Source organism: Numida meleagris, chromosome 19 (genome assembly GCF_002078875.1).
Source record: "Numida meleagris isolate 19003 breed g44 Domestic line chromosome 19, NumMel1.0, whole genome shotgun sequence".
NCBI classification, from domain to species: Eukaryota; Metazoa; Chordata; class Aves; order Galliformes; family Numididae; genus Numida; species Numida meleagris.
The window spans coordinates 7,487,985-7,515,917 of record NC_034427.1 but is presented as its reverse complement, the minus strand read 5'-3'; the positions used below and the strand labels follow the sequence as shown (position 1 = coordinate 7,515,917).

Genomic DNA, 27,933 nt, shown 5'->3' with positions numbered 1-27,933 from the left:
CGCGCGGGAGGGGCGGGGCGAGAGCTCGCGGCCTTCCCGCCGCGGGTGAGGGCAGCGGGGGCGGGGCCGCGCCGTGACAGGGCCGAGACGGGCGGGTTCGTCACGGAGCGCGGCCGGGGGATCGCCTCAGCTTCCCCCGCAGCCCGGCTCCGCCTGAGGGCAGCTTTCCCGCGCTGGAAGCCCCTCCCGCCTCCCCGCGGCGCTCCCCCTCCGTGCCGGGGCAGGCCCCGAGCCCTCCCGCTGCCGTCTGCTCCCGGGCCGCGCCCCTCTCCGGCCCCGCTCTCGCCGTGGCGGTGCCGGAGGCGCGGGGCCCGCGGCTCCGCGCTTTGTTCCGCACGGGGCCGGTGCAGGCAGGCAGGCAGGCCGCAGCTGGGCCGGGAGCCGCTCGGCGCAGCTCTCCGGGGACCCTCGCAGCCCCCCTCGGCCATCTGCGGGCGGTGCGGACATCTGGCAGGCAGCTGCGGGAGGCGGAGGCGGCACCGCGTGAGGGCGGGTCGGAGCGGGGCCGGGTGCGGGGGGCAGCGGGGCAGAGCGCGCGCAGCGCACTGATTTGCGCGACGCAGACGAACGCGGTTCAAAAGCGGCGGCTGGAGACGGAGCAGCGGGAGCCGATGCGAGGTGCGAAGAGGTTTGGTGAGGCCGCACACGGCGGCCCCTTGGCGACATCTCTTCCGGCAGCGGTGCGAAACGCGCTGCGGTTTGCAGGCCGCAGGTGCAGCTTCCCGTCACGGAGCTCCGCTTCCCCGCGCACCGTGGCTGCTCCTCAGATGCCCTCTGACCTCGCGTGCTGGGTGGCTCGGCTCGCCGTGCTGCTCGCACAGCCTGACAGCAGCCTTCCTCCCTGAGCGAGGTGCCTCCCTCCTCGCTTTCTCTTGTGGACACACGTGCAGTCTCTCTCTTGTGAAATTTTCAGCATCTCAGCTCGCAGACGGTTGCTAAAATATAAAAATATATAAATGATTCCGTGTATATATGGATTGGGCAAACTATATTTTTGAATAAGGGTGGCCTTTAAAGTCAGCCTGCCTGTCTTTCAGTCTTTATCTCAGCCTGAGGTACAACCTCTGCAGAGCAAGAGAAGATCCCTTCCTACTGTATGTAGTAAATGGTGCCCTTTTCTGGGCAAAGTATTGATTAAAATCTCCCCTGATTAAAAGACTTATGTAGCTTCCTTATATGAGGAGTGTCTATTTTAAGAGTGTGGAACTGTTCAAAATGAGAAATAATAACAACAACAACAATAATAGTAAACACTCAGTTCAGAGGCAGACACAAATAATTGTTCAGAATGGGTAAAATGATACAGTTAATGTAACCGAAGGTAGAGCAGCAGTACTTCCTCTTCTGGTTAATATTCTCAAATGTTTATACTTTCACATTTTTTTTTTAATGGCAGTAAAGAGGAAGGGATCATCCCTTACCAAAACAACAGTGGGGATCCTGAAGGGAGGCAATGTGAGCACAATAAACAAACGTGGCATAAACTGTTCACAGGTAAAGAGAGACACGTAACCATATGGAATTTCAGTTGTAATCAATCATGGCCATAAATTGGCCTGTCTCTGGAAGATAATCTTATAATGAATTACTTCAGAATCCAAGGTACCTCAGATGAGTATCTGAAACAGGCAGTGATTTCTTCTATGCTACTGTACAACTTTTAGGAGTTGGCAGGGGAGAAAAATAACCAGAGATGGCACGGGGAAGGCTACAGTCTTAGAAGGGAGTAAAGAGGAGGAAAAAGAGGTTAATGTGGAAAACAGAGGAAATTAAAGTGGAACAGAGATTTGAGTTTGGGTATGGCAAACAGAACAAATTATATGAAGGCAGAAACATGTACTCCCTAGGACAGGGGTGTCCAGCCTTTTGGCTTGCCTGGGCCCCATAGAGTAAAGAGCAATAGTCTTGAGGCACATAGAAAATATATAAAATAGTGAATGTATATAAGTAACAAAACTTTTTTAATATATTTTTAATTAAAACATAAAAAAGGACAACAAAAAAACATAAAACTAGGGGTTAGACATGTCTAGCTGTAAGAAATACAAATATAAAAGGAGGAGGTGTGTGCATGAGTTAGGCTGAGTTTTGTACAGGTACACACTCTGTAGGATACAGTTTCAATATCTGAAATTAAATTTTAGTTATATCTATGCTTTTGTATTGAAGTGTACATTTTCTGAATAAAAAATGGCAATGTGAACTTATCCTGGGTAACTAGATGGTGATTTGTACCTGGATTTTGGAAGATGGAGGTAATTCTAAGAGATCCTTTCATAAAAACAGATAAATGGGCAGTATATATGATACAAAAAAAAAGTTGATGAAGCTGAAATTTGCAGTTTGGTCACAAAAACCAAAGGATGAAGTCTCATAAGCCAGACCTAGATTCTAAAAAAAGGTGTTTAGGCATCTATCTTCCATTCAGATGAGTAAGAGAATTCAGAACTAAGTTTAGAAATAATTAGGACAAAAAGAAATAACTGTCTATCTAGGACAGTGGGGAGCACTGACTGTTGCCTGAAATACAGAGTTCCATTAGGAAAAATCTGTTTGTTTTGCTGCATAGACTGCTTTGTATTGAGTAGTGGTGTGGTGAAGCCACAGAATCACAGAGTGATTGAGGTTGGAAGGGACTCTGGAGATCATCTGGTCCAGCCCTCCGCGCAGGGAGGGTCCCCTAGGGCACATCACCTAGGAGTGCATCCAGAATGCTTTTGAATGTCTCCAGGGAAGGAGATTCCACGCTCAGTCACCCTCACAGTAAAGAAGTTTTTCCTCGTGTTCAGACGGAGCAACTTGTGTTTCAGTTTGTGCCCATTGGCTCTTATCCTTGCAGTGAACTACAAGCCTCCGTATGTCCTTCTCACAGATGCACTGATATGAGGGATGGGATGAAAAGTGGAATATCATCAAGCTTTCTCTGGCCTGAGGTCAGAGACCTTCTTGGTACACTTTACAGTGGTCTCAGTGGAGAGCTGAAGGAGCAGCCAGGAGTACAGCCTGATGCACTGCTTTGTGGGCAGTCTTTTCAGGACAAGGTAATATGCTTCAGAGAATACAAGCTGTTGTATTTGGTGCATGCTTCAGAACTCCAGATGTTTCAGGCTGCCAGATGTTACCATTCCCTGTTTAGAAGTCTATCTTTACTAAGTGGGTTTGCCTAAAATTTCCAGAAGTCTCCATAGCAGTGTTTCTTTCTTTAAGAGCTCCTCCTTCTGTTTTAATACTTCTTTCTCTCTCCACAAAATATGGAGTACATTTAGGCTATCAGAATTGAACACTACTTATCTCTTTGGGGCTGAGGCCTGAATAGGGCTGAACCACGATCCTGCTGTACAATTCTTGCTAGTGCAAATTGAATCACGGGACAACATACCTCACTAGGCTGAGAACACAGAGGAAGAAGGTCCTTTATTAAATGTAAAACAGGGGCCACATTTGCATTAGTTGTCTATAGTGGACTCTGCTGTCGAGCCAAAGAAATGAACCTCCCTCTCTGTATGTGTTTTACAAACAGCTACTAGATTCTGCTTCTTTCTGTTGGGCTAGGCAATGTATCGTTTTACCTGGACTCGGCAGTATGCTGTTCTTTTCCTGCGTAACATCTGCTGCAGTTTTCATAGCTTGAATTGTTCTCTGACGTGTTGTAAAAGGCATGTTTCAGAAACATCTTTAAGGATGTGAATTATTATTCACCCTTTTCTTCTGCCTTTATGTTTGTTATTTGACTTCTTAAAAATAGAAGTTCAAAGTTTTAATTCATGTTTATGTTCAAAATAACAAGATTAGTAAGGCTAATTCATAGCAATAGGATTTTAGTGCTGTTTCAGAAAGTAATTTATTGTTGTATAACAATAAACTGGCATTTAATCTTCTTCATTTCTTAGAAGCTAAACTATAAATCAATCTTCACTTAAGACAGCAGTGTCTCTGGCGGGTTGGTTCTAACTGGCACTTCTCACTGTTGTGGTATTGGTGTGCATTCTTTCCACTTCCACCTGAACATTCTGACATGTACTGTTCCAAAGCTTTTGCGTTGTTTGAATTTCATACATTGTTTTTCTATTACTTGATCCATGGCAAAGATTTTCTTAATACACTTTTAAACCACTTTTTTTTTTTCTCTGTAAGATAACCTTAATAGTAACACCTGAGATTTAGCATTTCAATTTTCACTCATTTCATGTAAACATGTTTATTTGTTTTTTTTTCCACAGAGCCTCACAGCTTTGCCTTGGACTCTCCATTTCACAGAGCAGCATTTACTCTGCTCATGACATCACATGTGACAAAGTTGTAAACTTCTGAAGGCCATCTGGGAAGTCAAGTTGTTATTAAGATGTTCTGAAAGAAAAATTTTGTGCAAGTATAACTCAGCATAAATTGGTCTAAATATTTTTAATTGTTGATGAAGCACGGAGAACTAGAGGTGGAGTTGGGAGAGATGATGTGAGTTAGTAAAAAACATATTTTATTATAAACTGCGTGATATCTGTTATTTGCATCCCCAAGAGAATGAACTGGAACCCCAAAATGACAGTACTGAATAATTTTCTAATAACTATCTGAAACTGTTTGAGCAGTAATAGGATAACAATGCTGTCTAATCTGTGCAGGACAGGAGTTAGTGATTCAGTCCCTTCGTGATGCAGGTGGCTTGTTACTCCACCCAGATATAAATGAGGACGGCGTACCTCCTGGAGGAGAGATGGTCCTTATGAATTAAAAAGTTTGGAACTCAGAACACCTAAAAGCAGACAAATGGCAGGAGAAGGTTTAAGGGCTCTGTTTCCTGTGACTCTTTATGACAAGGTAAGAGCCAGCACGTTGTATGATCATGCCAAATCAAAACGCGTGCCAGTATGCAACTTGAGATAGCTCTTAGGGGCACAAGGAAGTGAAGTTTGAGGAGTTCTTGCTGGGGATGCTGCCAAGTCATACAATTCTATGTAGATTGCTTCATGTCAAGGAACAGTAATGAATGAGTGAATTTATTGGCCCACTAAACTGTACAGAGCACCAAAACTAGCTCCCTCTTTTGCTCTGCTGAAAATAATTAAGAGAAACAAGGTTTACCATTTCATAAAAACAATTGGACTTTCTTGCAGAAGAACATACAAACTGTTACTCCCCTAACTAATCATCTTCTCCAAACAAGATGTGGTATTTCTTGCTCGCCATTTTGTCCAGTTGTTAATAAATGATTAGTTTACACAGATGGATGGGTTTGCTGTCCTAGCTAGAAAATTAAGTAACAATGACTCACTATGTATAACTCTGCAGTAATGAAAGAGTATTATAAGTAACCCCATACAGAAAACAAATTGACAATAAGGAATAAGTTAACATAAAAAACTTGGCCCTCCATCTGGAGTATCATTTCCTTTGGGTTGGCAGTTTTCCCCATCTTGTGTTAGGAGAGATAAAATATTTGTCTGACTTGCTTCAGAAGTTGCACTAGTTTCTTCTGTCAACTGTGGGAACTCATCCCATATTTAATTGAGTTATTGGATGTGTCTGGAGTTTCAAAAATGAGCAAAAGCTCGTTAAAGGAATAGGGGCATGGCCTTGAACTCTGTCTCTGACAGGGAGGATATATTTTAGGTAGTGTAAGAAAGTAACCTAGAGTCTGGAGTAATATCCCCGACTATTTTGTACTGCTGCAGAATTCAGAAGGAAAAAAAAAACCAACAGTGTGTAATAGCCTTTCTTGCTGGGCTTTCATTAAGTCTGAGGCAGCCCAATAAAGAAGCTACAGCATGATTTATTTTAATCAATTAATACAGAGAATTCATTAAAATAAACTTGGCAAAATCTTGCTTACATACTTTTTGCATTCCAAATCCACAAAATGTTAAGATAGAATCCCATTTCATTATAACCATCAGAACAAACCCCCTTTACTACATTTATTTCATTTTTTTCTTTGCCCTGTGGTGTTCCTGTACTACGTCTACCTACACTGACTTTCCAGTTCAGCATATATTTTGTGTCTGTTTTCTTTATAATGTCATTAAAATTAGTTAGGTTGCTCCTAGCATCCCATACAGCTCAGTGAGAGCATTTGGCAGACTGCGGACGAGGCTTGGAGAAAGGAGAATGATTTTGCCACTTCTGTCACCTGAAGGCAACTTTCAGAAATGCTCGTGCATGTGATTATTCTTCCAGTTAAAATCTACAAGAAGATGGATCTTGATCTATGTGTTTTACGTACACCGACAGTTTTACCAACTCTGCCCTGTTAATTCTATTTGACATTTCTTATTGCTGAGATACATTGTGTATATTTGAGCACAAACACGATCCTCTTTTTAAGTAACAACTCTGTTTAAAGAGAGGAGTACCGCGGGGCTTTTCAATGATTTAGATAAAGGCAGAGGAACAAAGAATGCTTCCAGCTCTGTTCCTGTAACTTACGATCTCTCAGCATTGTGACAAGATGAATCCCTATCACATTCGAAATATTTTCATCTACAGCAACTGCTGTTTCACAACTGACATGGCATTAACCATACCTGTTCTTGGTACTGACCAAAACCAAGCAAGACGAAGATTTCTCTTCAGTTCATTCATTTATGGTTTATGTCATTATGCTTTTTTTTTTGAAGATGAGTGACTGGAGGGCAGCACATGAAGAAAGAGGATAATGCTGATTGCCATAACTGGCCAGCTGTTAGGTGTCTAGAAAAAACTCCTTTTGATGGTGCAAAAAGGCAAGAACCAGAGAATGCTGTATTGCTGTATGGACTAGAAAGGTTCAAGTTGCCTTCAGCTCTCCAAGGAGCGCCAGTTGTAAGAGTGCATGCTGCCCTGCTTTTGATATGCAGAATGGAGAGCGTAGTAACATCACACCTTCTGGGTTCCTATCTCCTCTGGCTTTACCTGATATACAGAAGAGCATTAGAACAATGAAGAGGCAATACACAGCAACACATTGGTGTCAAGAAAACAATCTCTATGTTGGCATAGACGGGGAACTTTTCTTGTGGACTTTGAATCTCAGGTTCAGTCAGACCAACTATACCTTTCAGAATGAGCTGCTGACAACTCGTTTAAACTGTGGCTCGCTGTTTACCTCAAGCTGGTCACTTTAGTAAACACTGTGTTCCTTTTCTCCAAGGTATTGATCGGCATCTCCCTTATTTTCCCAAATATACTTTTTAGGGAGTGGAGAGGAATTCATGATCTTTTATCAGGTAAATATATTTGCAGTTGTTCTAGCTGATTGTGGCAACGTGTAGGAAGGCTGAATTTGGAGGAGGACTGGTAAACAGATTATCGAATATACTGAAAACAGCTTGAAGCCAAGGCAATTGCATAGAGCCTACTACTGCATATCCTGTAAAACTGGCAGAATATGTTGCATCTCAAGAGATCTCATGGAGCCCAGGGAATAAAGAAAATCTACAAGGAAGACAGTTTTTTTCTATCTTCTCTTTCTGCAGGGTTCTAGTGATGATCCCTAGAAAGGTGAAGCTGTGCCTATATTCCCCTTTGGAAATACAAGGCAGTTTGTCCAGTGGCTAGCACAGCAGAAACTGGGGAGGTAAGGAAGATATTAGACTTTTACCTATCCCTTTTTAAAGAGCTGCTGGGGGCCTGGTGATTTACCTATTGGTTTTCCAGTGCAGGGAATCGTAAATGAGGAAAAGGAGCAGTGATCTGTACTGCTTAAACAGTAAACAGAGAGTAACAGCGAACAGAATGTGAGATACTGAATGATGCTGGAAAGTCAGGGGAGAACTAGAACAGCTCTGAGTTAAGAGGGCTCAAAAGAGGCCAGAACTGAATCTTCCATTGTATCAGCATGCCATGGCTCGGACCTCTGACAATGTATTGTTGACAAAACATCCCTGTCGGGGTAACAATTCACACACAAAGAATCCCAGAATTGAAGCCAAAACTACGAAGGCTACCTCCCAGTAAAAAGAAATATTTCAAATATATTCCAACAAGTCCAGGCTGTAAAATGTGCAAATTGGATTTGCAGTAATGAGACCAATCAGTAGGCACATTTTCTTGACATTCTCTGTCAGAGTATCATTTGGAAATAGGGACTCAAGTTTCCAAAAGTTACTTTAACTTGCTTAAAGAGGAAAGCATTTTCATTTTGCTCAGTCAGTTCTAATCATTTGCTAAATTCAAAATATGTGAAATTATTGAAGCTAGCTGTAGTGTCCAGAAGGACCATTAATCTTTTAGTAACAGTATATTTTTTTCCATGAATCGTGTAGACTTGCTCAGGACTTCTTTTACTAACAAATAAAACACAATTCTTTATTGACATGTCTGCTTCTTGTCTCTTCAACAAACATTATTCTGGACATTTGCTAGTAATCTCCCTTCAGAATATTAGCTTTAAAAAAAATCCAGCTGCTGGGATGTGTAGTTGGAAACTTCCATTGTCTTGTACAAGTTCTTTATCTAAGTAAAGTTCCCCAATTCTTCCCTCACAGATGAGTGTGGATATTGATACTTCCAATCCTGGCAAGCAGTAGCAAGCATGACAACTTAGATTAAGAGCAGTTGGGAAAGAAAAACAGTATTCCACAACTCTTTTATACTGTAAAGCCTGGGAGGCTTTTAAACAATGATCCTTTATCCTACCATACATTCCCTGGGTATCCTCTTCTGGGCAGATGACGTTGAACTGCACGACTTTGGGAGGTCTCAGTGTTGGCATACTGAAATGACTCCCATATAAATTGCATACACCATTTATTAGGGACACAGTCTTCAAACCATCCCTTAAAAACTAGAGAAGACTCCCAAGGCATTCGAGCGTTCAGCTAACTTTCCTTTTTTTAAATCTAGCTCATAAGTAGTCTTTCTTTAAAAGATTGTTTCTATGTATTTCCCCACAACCAGGTACCTTCCTTTAAAAGGAGGAGATCCCCTGTTACATATTTATACAAGCATATCTCACTATATATCTCGCCAGTATCTTTCATGAAAAAAACCTGCTTCACTTTTAAAGTTCCAATAGCTGTAATGCATGTAGAAACACTTAAATGGGTGGTTTAGCATATCCCTTCCATAGCAGCCTTGTGTTAGATGTCTTGGACACTGAATTGCAGTCAAAGGGTTGGTATGTCTGTAGCTAACAGAAATGGTCGGTACACATCAGGGCAGACACTGTCCTTAGGTGGAAATAGGAACATAGGTGCATATGGTTACAGTAAAAGAAACTGTTGAGTTTCTGACAAAATCTACTGTTCAGCTATTTCACAACGTGAGAATTAAGGCATTTTCCTGGAACATACCACACTTCGTTTTGAATATTAATCCCTGACTAGTAGTACCCTTAGGCTTATTCAGAGATTCACCAATGAATGGCTGAAATACATGGCAGGATTTTAACACAAGACTTCAACAATATCTCAAGTTTCCAAGGAGAAGGCAGTACCGTGCAGAGACTGCAAAGAGGCACTAAAGTTGTTTTATTTATCTCCACATGCTTGTCTGTACTAAGACCACATCTGCCCCCAGTTCAAAGTAACTTTCACCATTTTAAATTATCAGTGGCTGGGCAGGGAACAGAAAAAGGAGCAGAGGAGAGGGAAAAAAGTTACCAACCAAAACTATCATCAGTTTTCCATCCTTTAATTGATGGGAGTTCAGAGTTGTGACTGGCCAGTTAAAACTCATAGGAGCTGCGTACAGACACCCACAAGCAGCTACCCTTTTCCCCCTCAAACCATCTCCAAACTGCAGGCTCCTCTGATACATCCCTTATAACAGCAATCCATACTGCTGTCATCTCTGCTGGATGGTCGTGTAATGAATTCTCAGCTAACTACAGGTTTTAGAAAACAGGGAATTGCATTAGCACTTGTATCGTGAGACAGTCTCTGTGCCATGGTCTATACAGTCTACTTCTAGAGGAAAAAATAAGTATTTAAAATAATAATATACAAAACAGAGCATGCTAAAAGAACTGACAACCCTCTCCTTTTCCTGTATGGCTCCTGCTAATTTGTACTCTTTGACTCTAGGGAGAATTCATACTTGCCTCTAATGTTCAAGATTTTATGATGTAATTGCTGATGGGTAAAATATGTACTATTTCCTATGTATTGAGTCTGACTTTTTCTGCACCAAAACCACTAAGTACCAGCAATCCATTGTCAGGATCCTTATGCTAGTTGCTCTTTTACACAGTTAAAAACAGAAAGTGAGCAGTACAAATCACAGGAGCTGGAATCCCAGTCCTGAAGAACCCAGACTAAAAGTTACTTCCAATAGCAAATGAGAGACAGAGTATGAAAAGATAAATTATTCAGTAATAAATTCTACACACTTACAATGCACAAGTTGTAATGCATCTCAGTTGCTCTTGTAATTTGGCACAGTCATTTACCTAATATGGTAAATATGCCATATGGTATACTAATAAAGAAAGTGTTAGAACAAAGACATGATGATTTCTAGGTTTTTATTTCTAATTTTGTATGCAACTTAATCTGCATTCCAGCTGTCCTAAAATATGAGCAGTAGAAGAACACGGGCTGCTCTGCCCCTTCGTGCTGACTACCACTGCCACGCAATAATTTAATCCATCTCTCACATTGCTCGCCCTCCTCCTTCATCACTCCTACCAACACAGTGCCCCAGCTCCAGGCCATGCTCCTGTTTGGATGCTGCAAAAGAAAGATGTGCAGCCACTGCACCTTCAGGTTGCTTCAGCTTAAGCCTAGCACCCCCCAGCCCTGATAAATCACTTGAGCAGCTGAGTAGATTAATTCTTCCACTGTTTCGGGAATGCAGAGAGACTTCTATTCTAGATAGTTCTTTGGTATGTTGCTTATAGAATTTCATCATAGCTAAAACTAGCAATGTACTTGACTGTGGCAGCAAAAAGTGAGAGGTGACCCTGCTAGAAGCAAGCATTCCTGCCTTTTAAGCAATGGGCAACTACTTCACAGCGTTACAACCTGGAAAAAAAGTACAGTGGCTATAAGAGTCAGAGAGGGGAAGAGGGCATCTTCCAAGGAAAAACTCCCGAGTTTGGAATGACAACTGGGAAAACCTATTCAGACAAAAAATAAAAAGCCGTGAAGCACAGAACGTTTAAGAACAAGATGAAAAGATTAATTTAAAACTTCTCACTGGAGTTGTGTGGTCCCTTCTAGCAACACCTGCTTGCAGATTGATCGGAGTCTTCAGGACGGCTCAGTAGTAATGCTAACTCACAGCAGTTTACCGCAGGTGAAAGGACGATGTGAGAAACCAGAACAGTAATAGAAATACAGTTTATGTTAAGGGCTAAGACTTGATTTAAAGATGCTCACCCTATTTGTTATTTGAGGCCTATCCATTAAGATAAATAGCTCTCAGTTTTTGCTGTTTTGTTGTGAGCTTTTAGCAAACATCTCTCGTAGACGTGCTCAAGTATGGGTGGGCAGGGTAGGACATGGGACTGCACTTCAGTATTGTTCCTATCACTCACTGGGCAAGCAAGGTTTTTCTTTTGTGTCATAGCACTGCAAATTAAGCCATTGCCACAGATGTGTAATGCAAGAAGCACTGTCACCCATCTTTGGGCAGCCCTAAGTACAGAATCCTCTCATCCCTGACCTATTTAAAGCATCCCAGTCTCTGAGCTCCCGGCACCCAGAGCTCCCAGTCCCCTCTGCAGCCCTATGGCAGCCATGGGCTGCTCAGCGCTGGACATGGGCAGGTGCAGAACTGCCTCCACTGCAACACAGCTCCAGCCTTTCGGCTTGGGAATAGATGGAATTATTTTATGATTCTGAAACAAAAGGTACTATTTTAAGCTTGACAGCCCTTAACACTTTCCACGTGCTACGCTTTATCTTTCAGTTAACGCTGTTCGTTACCTTTAGAAAGAGCAGCCAGCAAGAGCAGACAGCGTTTACCGGGAGCCGGGCTGAATCTGCGCTTTATTTACTTCCTTCCCGGCGGTTGCACAACGGGTCAAAGTGCAGCTCCGCCGCACGGCCCTGGGCCCGGCCCGGCCCCGCAGCCCCCGTTCCCCGAAGGGTTAAGCGGAGGCGGGGGTGTAACGCGGGGCTGACACACACCCGGGGATCGTCCCCGGAGCGGCAGCTCCCCCGCCTCGCGGTGCCGGCTCGGCGCTGGGAGTGGACTGTTTAAAATTGTCATCTCCCTCTCTTTTTTTCCTCCCCTCCTCCTTCTCCCTTCCCAGCGCTCAGATCGCACCGTACCGCCTCCTCGGGCCGCGCTTCCCGGGGCTCCCCTCGGCCTTCAGCCGTGCTGAGTCAGCCCGCTTGGGGCCGGGGGAACCGCTGCCGGCCTGCAGCCGCCTCCGCGGGCAGCGCTCCGGGACTCGGCGAGGGGAGGCACGGAGAGGCCGCTCCTCCTCGCCCGGGGCCGCCCGCCCTCTCCCCCCCCCCCTCCGCCGGCAGATCGGTTACACGCAGCTGGCACAGGTGTGGGGCGCCCTTCAGACTCGCGCCGCTGAGGGAGACCCGGACACAGGGAGAACATGCAGCCATTTTGGGCTGAGGTAGACAAAGAGCCGCGGCCGCCCCGCCGCCCCACAGCCCGCCCGGCTGCAGCCTCCTCCACTCCCGCAGCCACCGCCTCCACCACCCGGTCGCCCCGCACCTCCCGGCCTCCCCTCACCCGCCCCCCCAACACTGGGCGCTGTGCCGCCACCCGACTCCCAACTAAACGCTCTCAGCCATTTGCGCCGCCTTTTATAGGCGGCCGGCGACCAATCAGCGGCGAGCGGAATCCCTCTCCGACCGGTGATGTGAGGCCGGGCTCGCGCGCGTGCGCAGTTCGGGGGAGGCCGAGTGTGTGTGTGTGGGGTGGGGGGAGGGAGGGAGGAGTGAAAGGGGAGGGGGGGGAGGAGGGAGCAGCTCACAGGAACCCTCCAAAAAAAAGATGGCGGCGGGCTCGGATCTGCTGGATGAGGTTTTCCTGAACACGGAGGTGGATGAGAAGGTGGTGAGCGACCTGGTAGGCTCCCTAGAGTCCCAGCTGGCGGCCTCCGGCCACCACCACCAGCACCACAAGGCGCAGGAGCCCCTGCGGGCCGCTGGGGGGCTGCTGGGGAACCATGTTGTGAGCGGCGGCAGCGGCAGCAGCAGCCCTAGCCCCAGCCCTGGAGGAGTTGTAGTAGGAGGCAGCGCGAATGCCCAAACAGAGAGCGGCGGCGGCGGCGGCAAGATGGGACTGAGCGCCCCGGAGATCACAAAAGCAGGTACCGTGCCGTGCTGTGGGCAGGGCTGGGGGCGCGGGGCCTCCCCTCCCCCTCCGCGCTCCCCCCGCGCTGTCCCCTCTCCCCCCTTCCCGCTGTGGCACCCCCCGGGGCGCTGAGGTGGGCATCGACCCGGCGGGGCCTCCCCGCTGCCTGTCCCCCCGCTGCCTGTCCCCTCGCGCGGCTCCGCGCGCCCTCCCCTTTATTTTCCCTCCCGCTCACCGGAGGATGTTCTGTCGCGTGCGTGGGGGCTGGTTCCCCCGGCCCGGCCCGGCCGTGTCACTCTGCCGTCCCCTCTTCTTTTTTTTTTTTTTTTTTTCCTGCCCCGTCCGTCTGCGGGTTGAGGGGGCAGAGCCCACCCCTGGGTGACGGCGGAACCGCGCGGCCCGGGGCTGCCCCCCCCACCCCCCCCCCAACCTCCTCCTGCAGGGGTGGGGGCTGCGGGGGGAATCCCTCTCCGTAGTGCCCCCTCCCCTCCCCCTCCCTGAAGCGCGGGGGGGTGTTATTAATCATGACACCTATTTCCTGCAGAGGAGGAAGCCGGGGGGGATTTCAAGGGGAGGAAGTCCCTCGGAACGCTGACCCCCACCCTCTGTTCCTCCCCAGCCCCCTCCCCTCATGTCGGGGGTTCGGAGGGGCGCTCCGCGCAGCCCGTTCCCGCTCTGCCCTCAAGGGGGTGGTGTCACAGCGCCGGGCGCAGGGAGGGGGGGGTCGGGGCTCAGCGCCCACCTGGGGCAGGGACCCCTCCTGGGAGCGTGCCCCTCGCCGTGTCCTGCGGTGCGTAGGGGCGGTGGGGTGCTGGCACTGAGGGCTCTCCCCTTGGGGATGGAGGTTAGCTGGTTTTCGGGGGAATAGTAATAGCGACAATAATTAAGAAGTCTCCCCAGAATCTCTCTGCAGTTCCTCCCCTCCCCCCATTTGTATACTTTATGTGTTTTTTTTTTGCTTTTTCTCTTCTTGCTAAAGCGTCAGAAGATAGAACAGCCCTTCTGTCACAGTTAACGAAGCTCTTCCAGGAGGACCTCCTTCACCTTTACAGCATACATCTCAATATTTGCCTGTCACCACTGCCTTCCCATTTCTGTCTCCTTAGGGCCAGGACCCAGGCTGTCTGTGATGTTGCTGGTGATAACACCAGGCCTCGTCGGGGGGGGCGTGAGGATTATTCAGGGCAAGAAGCTACCTCATCTTGTGCCTTCTTAAAATCAGCTTTGCTTTTTATTTATTTATTTTATAACTGTCTTTGGCTGGTTGAACTTCAAATCCCAAAGAACAAATTCTGTAATAAGGTGGCGCGGTCTTCTTGTAGACCTCTCCAGGTCCTGCTGTACTTCTTACCTTGTCAGGCTGGTGATTTTCTTTCTCTTCAGGTTTCTTATTTTGCTGTTGTTGAGCCTCCTGCTCTAACTCTGTAGGAGATGAAAGGATTAGTGGATAACATGTGCTGGGCATAGGGAATGTGTCTTGTTAATGTGTCTTCTGTTGCTGTTTTCCCCTCTTGCAGTTGCAGCCCAGCTGATAGGCATGTTATCAGGCTCTAGAATGGAGAAGAGGTCTGAGATGATCTTTCTTTCTTCCCTCTGTTCGTATCAAATCTTTTTTCCCTGTTTTCTTTTACTGTAGTGATGAGAGTGAGGATGTTATAATTCGTATTGAACCTGTCAGTATTTGGTGGGAAACTGGAAGCTTCAGGATAATTCTTTGAATCCGTCTTCAGTTAGTATAGTGTCTCATTTTCTTGGCTCCATGGAGAAGGCTTGGTGATGAGGGAGAATGTTCTGTCTTTGGCGGAGTTCTCCTCCTGCACATTCTCTCTTTTTAACCTTGTTGTTGTTTTGCAGGAGCAGGAGGAGTGCAAGGAGGTGTTATTAATCATAACACCAGGTCCCAGACTTCAGCTCTGGATGGAGCCACCACGACGAGCACCAGCACCACCACTGCAGCGGCAGGAGGATCCGAAGTCACTGCTGCTCCAGGGACCCTCAGTCAGGGCAAATCGGTGGTTATCAGCACCATGGCGACTGCCTTGTCCACCAGGAATGGCAAGATTGGGACCACAACAGTGCAAACTTTGAATGGTAGTAATGTGGTGATGAACTCTCACCACACAGGAAGTGCTGCTTTCTCTGGGACTCCTGTGACCGCCAACCCTGCTTCTGCACCTGCTGTTGCCCCTCTTGTTAACAATGGACCTGGATCTGTGGGGAAAGGAAATACTGTTAACGCCGTTTTGCCGTCAGCTTCCAACACTGTCATCCAGACTTCTTTCCTTAATACTGCTGTGTCCTCTGCATCTTCCTCCTCGCCCACAGTTATCTCTTCGCAGCCGCCACCGAGCGTTGGAAGCGGGGGCCCTACGGTCACGCTGGTGAGGCCCCCGATTCACACAGCAGGACCCACTGTAGCCGCAGCTGGTGCGGCCACTCAGAATGGGAGCAATACTGTGATCAATTCAACCATCAGTGTGGGGAGTTTTCCTGCTGTTGCTACAGCCACTGTGGGATCTGGAGTTTCCCTCCAAACAACTCTTGTGAACAGCCAGTCTGGTTCCAGTGTGCCAGCAGCTCCTACCACACAAGTCATCAAATCTGAGTCTCCTAAAACTATAGTGCAGGCAGTATCCCAACAGCAGACGCTGGCTACTGCTGGCCAGCCCAGTACTACAGGGGGTAACATGATTATTGGGCAAACTATGCAAGCTGGGCTCACCAATGTTGCTCCCAATCCTGGTGGGATACCTCCTGCAGCACCTGGCACCCCTACGGGAATGGCTAAAGGCACTGCCAACACGGTGGCACAAACTCTGCCGAGGACTCCAACAGCAACTACAAGTGGAATCAGAGCAACTTTGACTCCTACAGTTTTAGCACCTCGTTTGCCTCAGCCACCTCAGAATCCAACTAACATTCAGAATTTTCAGTTACCACCAGGTAAGCGGAAGCTCAAGGGCTTCTTGTTTTGGGAATGTGATTCTTGCAGGGAGGAAGATCTCTTGCTGTTTACTTGTGAATTGTGGAAAAAAGGCGTTATATTTAACAATGGGAATTGTCTGTTGTGGAGTAGTAGTACAGGAGCATTCCACCATTTAGTGTATTATTTCAGGTGACCAGAAATTCTCGTGAGTAGTAATAATTTGGAAATAACTCTATCTGGTGTCTTCTTTGCAATGTTGAGTGCAGATGAAGCTGCAAACTGCCAAGTGTGACAATGAAACATTATCAAATGAAGTGCTGCTATTTCATTTTCACAGAAGGCGTTTTAAGGCGGTTTTGTTGGTAGTTTGTATAACCTCTGCATGCTGTTCTGTTCCCTCTCTGTCCCTGCATGCCCCCGGTACCATAGAGCTCTCTTGAATAGAGAAACTGCAGATACAACACAAGAAAACTACCTTCTTTTCCTTTAACTACCTTCAAAGTGTGACTTAAAAACACACAGATTTGAAGCTTATGATGATCTGTTCCGTCACTGTAGTTCTGATACAAAAGGCAGTCTTCCTATGTCCTTACCTCACCCTGTTGTGTCTAGGGTTGCAGCTTTTGTAGTAGCTAGTATCGTGCTTAGTGCAGAGCATCTCTGGGCAAGGAATGTAGTCCTGACCTCAGTGGGTGAGTAAAAAGCAGGATGAGAAGTGCTTCTGGCTTGAGAACTGTTCTGTTCTTCCTTAAATATCCTAGATTTGTGCATTTAAAATTACACGTTGACTCTTATATTGAAGCTGTCCTGTACATGTATCCAGTTTTGTTTATAACTGAAGATACTCACGTGAACCTACACATAGTTTTCTGTCTTTTTAATATTATGTAGTAATAGGTGTATTCTGAGTATTCACAGTTTTCAGGACAGCATTCGGAGAGCAACTAACCGTGTTTTGCTACCAGTGCCTGATGAAGTCAGCAGCATTTGTGTAACATCTGTGTCATTCAGTCTTTGTAAAAGTACACCTATGGGGACACCTAACCAACCTCAGAGCAATGCAACTGCTGTGGAAGGCAGACCAGAAGCCAGACTGCATTACTACCCACTATCTGTTTGGGTAACATATTATTTGTGATATGTGATGCTGTGTAGTTTGATGAAGTCTTTTGAGCATTTTGTGCATGGCATTAATATTCCTCATTTTTTTGTGTGTGTAGAGAATTATTCCCTGTATGAGTAATTTGAATGAGACATGGTGCTAATTTTAAAAAGGAAAACATCACTAAAACTCAGACCTTGAAATCCTCGTGCTTAATTTGAAGCTTGTCAGTTGGTTGGCTGGAAAAGCTTTATTTATTGCCACAGTGTATCAAAAGATTTTTCAGGTTTATAGTTGATTGCCTTGTATACCTACATTTTTACTAATACTGCATTCTAAATCTGATTATGGGGAAAATACTGCTGTTGAGTCCAGTGGGACCTTTTTTCCAGGTAGCTGCTGTTTTCAAATCACCATAGCATTCTGAAATGTGTTACACTTAGAAGCAGCGTTGCCAGTCCTTAAGCATAATTGGGCCATAAATTGCTCCTTTGGAGGTCTTGATAGATCAAAGTAAAGCAATGTAGTTTCTAAACACTTGGGGTTTTTTTATTAAGCACTTTTCTTGTCTGTCCTACACTTTTAAGAATATTTATAACTTTGGAAGAATAGCATGACTTGTAAAATAAGCATAGAATGCATAGAAATTAGATTCTTGTGTGGTAACACGGACTTAATATTGGAAACGATTGTCTTTTTAGTGTAACAATTCTTACTTTTTGTTTTAATTTCTTTGGTTAATTTTCTGTACTTTGCCAATATAGCTAACTTTGCAAATATTTTGTGTGAAGCATATCTTGCAGAACAGAACACTTAGCAACTGATGGATGTTGAGCTCTTACAAACATCTCACAGGTGCAAGGGCTGAGCACTTCTGAAAAATCTAGTGTGTGCAAGTGCTTTAATCTTTAGTAGTGCTCATATGCATTCATAGTGCAATTGGAATAGATGACTGTTATCATTTCAAATCACATGGTGATAGGCCAGATTTTTAAAGGCAGCTTGGTAGTATGAAACTGCAGCTGTAGCGCTTGGAAGTTGTACATCTACTGCGTGCACCAAATCTGCATCCACACGTGTGTGCTTCAAGTTAGCAGTGTGTGCTTCAAGTTAGCAGTGTGTGCTTCAAGTTAGCAGTGTGTGCTAATGGTTTTGTTAAGCCTCTGTGCAGAACAGCTTGAGATTGGAGATTGAATCTGTCACTTTTTATACCGCTGTTTACAAATAGTTAGAAAATTCTTGTGGAGGGTTGACCAATGAGCAGCACATGTTTTATGGCTATTTTCATGTCTTGATATACTGTTTCTGGCTCTCCAAAGTACTGTTACAGTTTCACATATCTGAAAAGCAGAATATAAAATGTTATTAACGTCAAACTTCGCTAAAGGTTTCTAATGTTCTCTTCAAAAGAGCATGTGGAAGATGTTTGATTGACACTCTTTAAAATGTATTTCTTTTAGAGTAATGCTTTATATCACACTGAAATGATTGTGTAACAAACATTGACTGACCAAATTAGAGGTGTTTGAATTGCTAATGGGACGTAGCTGTTGTGACCTTACTGCATTCTGCTGTATCATTTCCCAAAGAAACTGGGCTGCTCCATGAATCTGTGCATTGATGAGTTTCCCACTATTGACATCTTTGAGGAAGAGAGCGATTGTGCTTCGTGGTCCAATTGGGCCAATCAGGGTAGTGAACGTCCAAGAGTAACCTTATTTATAGCTTTTTAGCATGAAGAAGTGTTGACAAACCATGATGTGCTAGGGGACAGGGAGGGAGGAACACAAGTCTGTTTCTCTTTATACGTGCAGCATCTTTTGAAATTGTGACTGGAAATAAATCGTGCTCGGTTCTTTGTTTTGGAGTACTTCAAGCAATAATATGAATTGTGTCGTGTACAGTCGTCTGGTAAGAGATAGGAAAATGTATGAATTCATTAAAGCACTGTCAGTGTTTTGCTGTTACAGATGCACTTTTCTGCTGGATTTCCTAAGATTAAACTTTTGCAATGTAGGAGTTCATAAAGTGACTCGAGGCCATCGCTGGCGCGTGGTGGAATCACCTTGTAAAATGACTAACTTGTGCGCTTTAAAAGCTCTTTTCAGAATACTATCTTCTCCTGCAATGCTGTAATACAGTTTCAGAACCAAAGTCCAAGAGGTTACGTTCACCTTAGCAGTATTGTCAACTTGAGAGTTCAAAGATTTGGTTTCTGTTCTTGGAGGTGCTTTATGTTGTTAATCTCTTCCGCTTTGTTTTCTGTGTACAAGCATCTCCTGATAACCTGTAAAGCGCCTGCTTAGAGAGGGAGCAGCCTGGAAAGTGCTGCATGCATGCAGTAGGAACAAAATGCAGCTGGTAGGTCTTCCGGACTGTTATCTAGCTTAGGTGACAATGAAATCCAGAAACCTTTGCTTCCTTCAGTCCCCTCTTTTCTTTCTTTTATTTTCCGAGAGAATATTAATACTTACAAAGAATCCCTTGCTTGATCCTAAAGACTAACTTTTTTTCTTGAATAATCAAGATTGTGACACTTAATTCTGTTTGAAGATAGGATGGCTTGGTTTTACAGGTTTTTTTTGAGCTCCTGACCAGCATTTCTATTACCAGTAGTGCAGTTGTGCAGCTGTAGTAGAACAGCTATCGCAGGTTTGTTTCGCTTTTTATCTAATGATAAAACTTCTGTGTTGCTTTTACAAAGCTCCGTTGCATTCCCCAGCAGCTGGTGACGGGGAGGTCAGACCGGGCTTCCTTCATCATTTTCTTTTTAGAGGGGCTTTTCCTGTGCTGGTTCTATGGTGGCTGCAGGACGGGTCGTTCCTCGGCTTGAAACTGACGGCCTCTTTAAGAAGCCGAGTTCTGGAACTCCTAACAGCTGGTGCAGGTGAGCCCTACAGTTGGGCTCAGCTTACTGCTGCTGCTGTCCAGGGGCAAAGGGTGCTGTACAGCGGCAGAGCTCGGAGCATGGCCTACTACTGTTCACCCCTTGGAGGTGGGATACTTCACTGGGTTTCTAAAGAAGTTAACTTTCTTTTTCAAACCAACGGTTTTTAGCTTGTGTCCGTTGTGCAGTAAGGAGTCTGATGTCCCGGTCCTTGTTTTTTTTGACCTTAGGATGGGGAAACTACTGATGAACATGCTTAATTTAAAACGCGTTCAGGTCCTGTCAGCTGGAGCAGCGATACTTTTTGGGGTTGGTATCACTGAAAAGTAATTTCTACAGTGGTAGTGCAGTTTCCTTTGGTAAGTAGTTGGTGCTGGGCTGTCAGGGAAAGGAGAATGGATATAAAAAGGAGAAAAGGTGATAGAATGAGAAGAATCAGACTGTCTTTGAACTGTGAAACACTTTGTGTTACTTTTTCAGACTGGAGATGATGTTCTGCGGGTTACTTTGTGCTTAAAACATGTACCCCAGAGGTGTCTAAAACGATTAGGAACAATGAAAATGGAAATACCTACTTCCATAATTTTAATCAGTACAGAAAGAAACAGAAGAAATAATATGAAGTAGTGGAATGTAGTTCTTGCTATTTCTCACTGACTGGGAAGCGAGTTCAAACATATCCTGATGATAGCTTCCCTGTGTTACGCACGTGCTGCTGATGTTTTGCCTATTAACTGTGCTGGCATGGCTGTATTTTGTTTAAAAACTAATGTGTAACGCACAGCGATAACAGGAGCTTCTTATGGTATGTTTTACTTTCATGGCATTTTACAAAACTTAATCCTCGCAACATGCTCGCGTGGTTGATAAATCAAGTAGTATGAACGCTGCTTTAATGCAGGAGGAAGGAGCACGTTGGAGAAGTTCTGACTTGCTGAAGGCCATGAGGGAATCGATACTGAGCCAAGATTTGAGCTTAGGAGTCCTGTAGCTGGCGTGTGAAGTGGTATCTCTCTTTCTGAAAGATAACTGTGGATCTGTTCTGCGGAGCTCTTCTGGGTGAGGGGTGGTTTTCATGTTCAAATCATGCATCAGCAAAAGGAACATTCTGCTTTATTTGAAATCTGTTACATCAGATCTGCCATATGTCACCAGACTGAAAGTTGTGTTTGTTCTCACTGTGACTTTTTAATTAAGGCATCCTGCGTGCTTAGCTTTGTACCCCAAAGAACTTAAAAATGAGGGAGCTGTGTGATCGGATTTGTTGAGTTGTTGTTAAAATGAGTGTCGTGAAGCCAACAAACGCTTCGGTTTTGTACATTTGATAAAGGTGTCTCTAAGTGCTGAGATTTAATGGGAAATGCAGAAGTTGTGCTTCTATTAAACTATGAAAACAACTGACTTAGAACTGAAGAGTAAGTAGTCAGTTATGAAAAACATTGTTGTTCCCAGCAATCTTTGGAAGAGCAGGCGTGGATTTGTTTTATAGATCTACCTACACTTCAGACTGTGGTTTTTGGGGGGTTTTGGGTAGTACTGCTTACGCTGTTAGTAGGGCACTACAAGTGAGTGCATCTTTTCTTTCGAGGCATTTTGCACTCTGCTGCTCTAGGATGCTCTGTGGTGTTGGCGTGTTCAGTGAGCTGAAGGAGTTTTCCATGTCTGGAAATGTACGTGGCTCACTTCTAACGTGCAGCAGCTTGGTTTGAGGACCACACATTTGGCTGCTGCCAGGGCTTGAGCCACTAACACAGGGCACTGCAGCACAGCGAGCAGCTGGAGATGAAAATGCAGCTGCTTTGGGTGCTGGTGCACGAAAGACGCGAATGAGTAGGTATCACAAACTCTCTTCAAACAAAACCTTTTGGTGCATGAAAGTCCTTACTGTTGTTTGTCTTCTCTGCCTTGGGGATTGATATGTAAATAGAATCCCAAGAAATGCGTGAAGTAGTTCAGGAACGCAGTGGAAAATGCAGGTATTGGCTTAAGTGGGCTTTAAGGGGGAGAAGAGAGGGGTTTGCAGAGAGCCTGCTCTCGCAAAAGCAGCGTGATGGGATACTGACAGTGTCTTTGCCATGAACCATAGGGAGAAGCCACTAACATTTTAAACGTTTCTCCGGTGTTATTTGAAGTTATTTTTTTGTTAGAAATGTCTGAAACGAACATTTTTACCTGAAAATGCCCAATCTTGCCAGAGGTTTTGTGTATTGAAACTTTATGAAAGTTTGCAACGCCCTTTAACCATCTGAATCCACTCCTGGAGTGTGATGTCATGGCTCGATGGGAACAGGAATGCTTCTGCCAGCTGGGAGGGGGTGGAACCACATTAAACTTCATTGTTCGCCGTGCTATCTCTTGTGAGAAATATTTAAAGAAATGAGATGCATGAAAAAAAATGTTGAAAATGGTGTTTCCCACCTCTGAGCACAGCGATAGGAAGGAACACGCAGTGGTGCTTAGCAGACAGCTCTTTCATTTGCTCCTCACCGAGCGTGCTGAAGGTTTCCCTGGTGCTGCTGGGGCTGTGGGCTCGGGGTGGCCCTCTGCTTTGGGCAGGTTGCACGCAGCTGTTCCTGCGAGGGCTCTGGGGATATTCAGGCTTTGGCTTTTGTGTTGTTACAAGTTGTTGATGCCTGAACTTGAATTTGCTTCTGAACTAATTAGGATCTTGGCTGAATTCAAGAAGTTGCTGTTTGTTTGTACTGACACGGGTTTCTTAAAAGCGGTATAACCTTACTTGTCTGGGTACAGGTTTTGCTGTTTAACACTCTGGTGTGCTGCTTCCTTCTAAGAGAAGGGCAGGAGTTGACACACTAAGAACCCTTTACAGCGACGTGGTTGTGTCCACGCTGCACGTTGTAACAGAATTATTGCAGCAAAATGGTCCCATTTCCACCTGAAATGTTGGGAGAAGTGCAACAACTATATGCGGAGGCTGTAATTAAACAGGTGTAAAGGTTGTCATCACCCATATTTCAAATTACATTGGGCTTTTTTCATTGAGACCAAAGGTGCATGAATAGGCTACCCTGAAAAACACACTGCTGCCTCAGGAGGGTTTGACTTTTTTTTTCCCTTCTTTTGCCTCAGCTTAATCTTGACTTTTTGCCCCAGTTCTATTCTGTAGTCGTTTCCTTCCACAAATGCTGGTGTTTTCCTGGAGGCGTAGGATTCTCAAGGAACTGAAGGCCAAGTTTTTGCCACAAAGCCTTCTGCTTTGGAGTAATTTTCTTCGTGTGTCCTCAGCATAGTATTTAAGGTAAACTGAAATAACTCTTGAGGCCTTCTGTATGGCTAGAAGTTTTTTTAATATAGATTCTTTTTGATGAGGACAATTTTTTATTATCATTGCTCTGTAATAACACAGGTTATCAATATATAATCAAGATCTAAGTGATACCTGTAAGGAGCTGATACAGCCGAGCCCTGCTCCTGTATAGGCAAACTTTGGCAGCTCTGCTCTTAAAGTGCTGTACAAATACAGATAATCTCTGGCCCTGTAGCTGTTGTCAGGTTAGAAATAGCATTTTAAAAATATGACTTTCTGTACCTGTATTACCAGTAATGAGAAGGTTACGCTTTGAATATAAAAGGCTGACTCTCAGCAAAGTGCATAAAGAGATTATAAATCCTTTTACCCAGGGACAGTACTTTTACTCTGTATTTATACAGGAGTTAGTGCAAGATTTGACTGTTGCCATGTTCTTTTTGAGGTATTTAGAAAAGTATACTGATAAAAATTGAGTAACTTCTTGTCCGTATAGAACTATTTATATGTTAGAACTGTAATTTGTGAACAGCAGTCAGCTTTGATTTCAGCTTTTTTCCTTAAAATGCATTACTGAAAGACTTTTTTTTCCATGATGCGTTGTAACCAATACCTGGAGAACTAGTAAAATAAAATGAGCATCACTGCGTAATATTGTTTTACATGGCTACTGTGACTATTCTAAGATGTTTTATTGAATCAAGCCACTTCAGCTAAAGTGGTCTAGATTATCATTATAACTCAATTAACATGTGATTCCTAGAGTAGCCGAGCTGTTAAAAACCACCCCTGTGCTTATGCACAGAATAAAGCATGTGCTGGATGCTGTACGGCCACCCAGCATAGGTTCAGCTGCAAAACGTGCTCCAGGTGTCAGAGAATAAACAGCACTGAGCTCTGATGTTCAGTGCCATGTCCCCATCCTTCCTAAATGGCTTGGGGTGCAGCAAGGCTGTACTGAGCTGTCTTTGCACCTTCTTTCAGCCAATTAGTTGGGTATTTCTGCAAGGGAGGGTTACACTGAATGCATCTCCCAGAAGTTACAGCATTGGGTGCATTTAGTGTAAGCAGTGGTGTGGCGAGTGGGACCAGTTGCACCTGTGAGTCAGAGGTACCAGCTCCAAGGAGCAGCAGGGAGCAATTGCACACCTGTAGCCAAAGAGTCACGGAATGTGACCAGGACAGTGCTGGGGAGGTTGGTGCAGGAGACGAGACGAGGGCTGAAGAAGGCTGAGAGTGGCTCAGTTGTACAGAAGTTTATGGGAAAGCTTGAGCAGCTGTTAGTCTGCAGTAAACACGCATGTGGCCGTGTTTGCAGTAGTATTAAGGATGGATTGGAAAAAGAGGCAAGTGTTCATGCCATGAGCCTCAGGCTCGTGTTTCCTACCATTTTTCCTCTTTTTCCAGCATATCCTTTGGTTTTCTTCCTTCTCTCTCTGTGGGGGAGGGGAGGGAAGGCACTAATTATTTGTAAGTGTTAGTCATACCCAGTCATTAAGCTTAGTCATTACTCAGGACTGTGCATTTGATGGTTAGTAAAATCAAAACTAGACTTCGCTTTGTTTAAAAGCTTTGAGTGCAAGCTTACAGGTGTGAAAATACTTTTGTTTCAGTGTTCAGCTCTAACTGAAAAAGCGGTGCTATTTAATAAGTGTTTCTATCAGCCAGGTGCCGTGTAATATCGTGGCCCCATTTTTGGTTGGTGTTTGAAATCACAGGCATTATGTTTGGCGTATTCTCAAAGCAGAGTGATTTTAAAATTGGCGATGAGAGCCTTAAAATCACAGGGCATTTCTGCGGGGATTTGAGGTGAAGGTTCCTGTGGGGCTGCCCTAGTGGCTGCTGGCCTCTGGAGTTGTGCAGCAGGAGCTCCATGTGAAGAGGCAGCACCTGCAAGGGATCCTGTCACTGCAGAAATGGCCCAGGGTGCACCTAGCGTAGGGCAGTGACTGTGTGCTTGGTTTGGGGCGTCGCTGTTGGCAGGAAGGTGCTGTGGATTTACAGCTTTATTCCTCACTATGTTTGCTTGCCGGCTATGCAAGTTCAGAGCTTGAACGTTTCCATTTCGTCCCGTGCTTGAACCACTCGAGTGTGTTGGTGCACCTTGGTCAACAACCTGTTTGCCAGAAATGAAGATAAGCTGAGTTTTAAGATCTGTTCAGAAGAACATCAAAAGAATCAGTGACCTCTTATTTTGTGTCTTCCATTCTCAAAGGCATATCAGGTTTGGGTATAACTGCGTTGTTGTTTGGTGCATGTGTATTGAAATCAGTGGCAGAGCTAAATCTGAGTCCCTTTGAAATCAGTAATTAAAGTAGTTGGTTTAGAGCCTGATAGTGTGTTTCTTTCTTAGTTCTTTCTGCACCAGACTAAGGGCAGATTTGTGTGATGATTGGGTTGCAGTCTGACAGCTCTCCGCTGTTTTGGCTTTATGTGCTTGACTAGAAAGGAATGTTAACACACTTTCAAAGAATATACCTTTCCAGAAAAGTCAAAATACTTTCGGATCATGTTGTTGTTGTTGAAGCATTTGCTAAATGTTGCTGTATAAGAAGAGGTGTTTGGCAGAACACTTCTTACACATTTTTTCAGCTATGAAGATAAGATTTCTCCGTATGGGATCACTGTTAAATACAGTGGCTTTTTGGCATGCTAGCGTGACATGATTCCTTTAACAATATTCCTGAAAGACTTTGGAATCAATACTGTACGAGTTGTTCACTGAAGAGCGTGGTGGAGTTCTGTAGTTTGAAGCTAAGCTCTTGCATAATGAGAACAAGTAAAAGCTTTCGCTATGAGATTGTGTCTTCTGTCTTCTGACTCTGATTAGGAGAAAAACGAAAGCAACTTTTCAAAACGTGGACTCATTGACTTACCTTTATGAAACACATTTTCTGTCAGGATCTGTGATGATTTTGAGGCTGTCCTTTCACTTCTCTTAGCGATAATCACAGATCAGCTGTTCAGGAAATAGTATTTCAGTTATGGTCTGTGCTGCGTGTGCAGATAGCGCGTGAGCGGAGAGCTGCAGTAGGTGAGTGGAGCGCTGCAGTAAACTAATGCTGTACCAAAACTCTTGGGCTGTGTAGCCAGGTAAAATACGGCCTTGTTCTACCTTAAACACAGCAGGTGCCGAGCATTTAGCAGCCACTCTTAAGACGTACAATGCAGTGCAGCTGCGTGCTTGGTACAGGATGGCAGGTTGCTCCCGTGTGCTGGACAGCTCTAACTGCCCGGCAGCTGCCTGCTCTGAGACCTGTGACTCAGCAGATGTGCTGGGAAGATGGAACTGTGCTCGCTGTCTGTCACAGGTAGCAGTGGGTTCTGTTTTAACTCGTGGCTTTGCAGGAGCTCGTGCCTGCACAACGCACTTAAGCACTGCGGTCATTCTTGTAGCGCCAGGACATTTTTACAGGTGTCCCAAACCAACCAAGTTTGTGCGTGAAACTCAAGAGCCTGGGTGGCTGACCATGACAAAGGGTTTGGTGAGAGAGATCAAGTGAAAGCTCACCTGCATTTGTGGTGCAGCGTGGATCACCTGAGGTTTTGAGCACCTGAACAGTATTTTTCCCCACACGTGTTCTTAGCCACAGTGAGCAAGGAAATCCATGAGAGGAGGAAAGGTCTGGGCCAGAGAGTGACTGGCTGTGGCTGGGAAACTGCTGAGCTGTTATGTCTGGGCTTCCCTCATTCCTAGTGTGGTCCCGTCTTGATGACATACTGTCCAAGTCTGTATGTGACAGGAAAACTCATGTAAATTCATTAATGCGATTAATGGAAGCTCAGCTGAAGTCCTGACCCATTTTTTTACAGACCTAGCAATATGTCATGTTAAATCCAAGGGACTTTCTCTTTCCCTTTGAATCTGTGGATATTACTTGGCAGCCTTCTTGGAGTTGTGCAATAATTCAGATTGGGAGGGACCTTTGAAGGTCACTTGAACTAAGCCTCTACTCTAAGCACAGTGAACTTCCAAGTTAGGTCAGACTGCCTGGGGCCAACTCCAGCATCCTAACCCTTCTAGAGCTTGCTTCTGTTAGTCAGTATTTCTCCCGTACTGGAGAGCCCAGAGCTGAACATGGTATTCCATATGCAACCTTGCAAGTGCCAATTAGTGAGACTCCTCACTTCCCTGAACAAGCTGCCTATGCTCATGCTCATGCAGTCCAGTATGTGGTTAGCCTTCTCTGCAAAGACTTTCTGCTGACTCGCATGCAGCTCATATCCACAGGGACTCCTGTGCTTTTTTTCTGTAGAGCCGCTACTTCAGTTTTTGCCTGCACTACTGCATGGGGTTTTTCTCTCCCATGTTCAGGACTTTACAGCCTCCCCTTCTAGCGTATCAGCAGCTCCCCATGTTTGTTGTCCTATGCAAGCTAGATGAGTGTTTTCCATTCCATCATCCAAGTCCCTGATGATATTGAATGGTATTGGTGCCAGCATCATGCCCTGAGGGTTGCCGGAGCTGACAGTGCATCTAATGTGTTGGTGCATGCCTCTCAACAGGTATAAAAGAACGCATCTTCAGTAACAACTAATCCAAAGCTTTGTTGCCAACTTCAGTTCTGTGC

General features: G+C 45.0%; 1 protein-coding gene across 2 annotated transcripts in view; it reads left to right on the top strand.

Moving 5' to 3' along the window:
• The window catches only part of TAF4 (TATA-box binding protein associated factor 4), a 36,899-nt gene continuing 21,796 nt past the window's right edge, over positions 12,831–27,933 (top strand). For both annotated transcript variants that reach the window (XR_002444197.1, XM_021416702.1), the window contains exons 1-2: positions 12,831–13,195; positions 15,034–16,122. Coding sequence is in view for 1 of the 2 variants with exons in the window: in XM_021416702.1 (XP_021272377.1) it covers positions 12,877–13,195; positions 15,034–16,122 (1,408 nt within the window). In the remaining variant the exon portion in view is untranslated. The remainder of the gene's footprint in view (positions 13,196–15,033; positions 16,123–27,933) is intronic.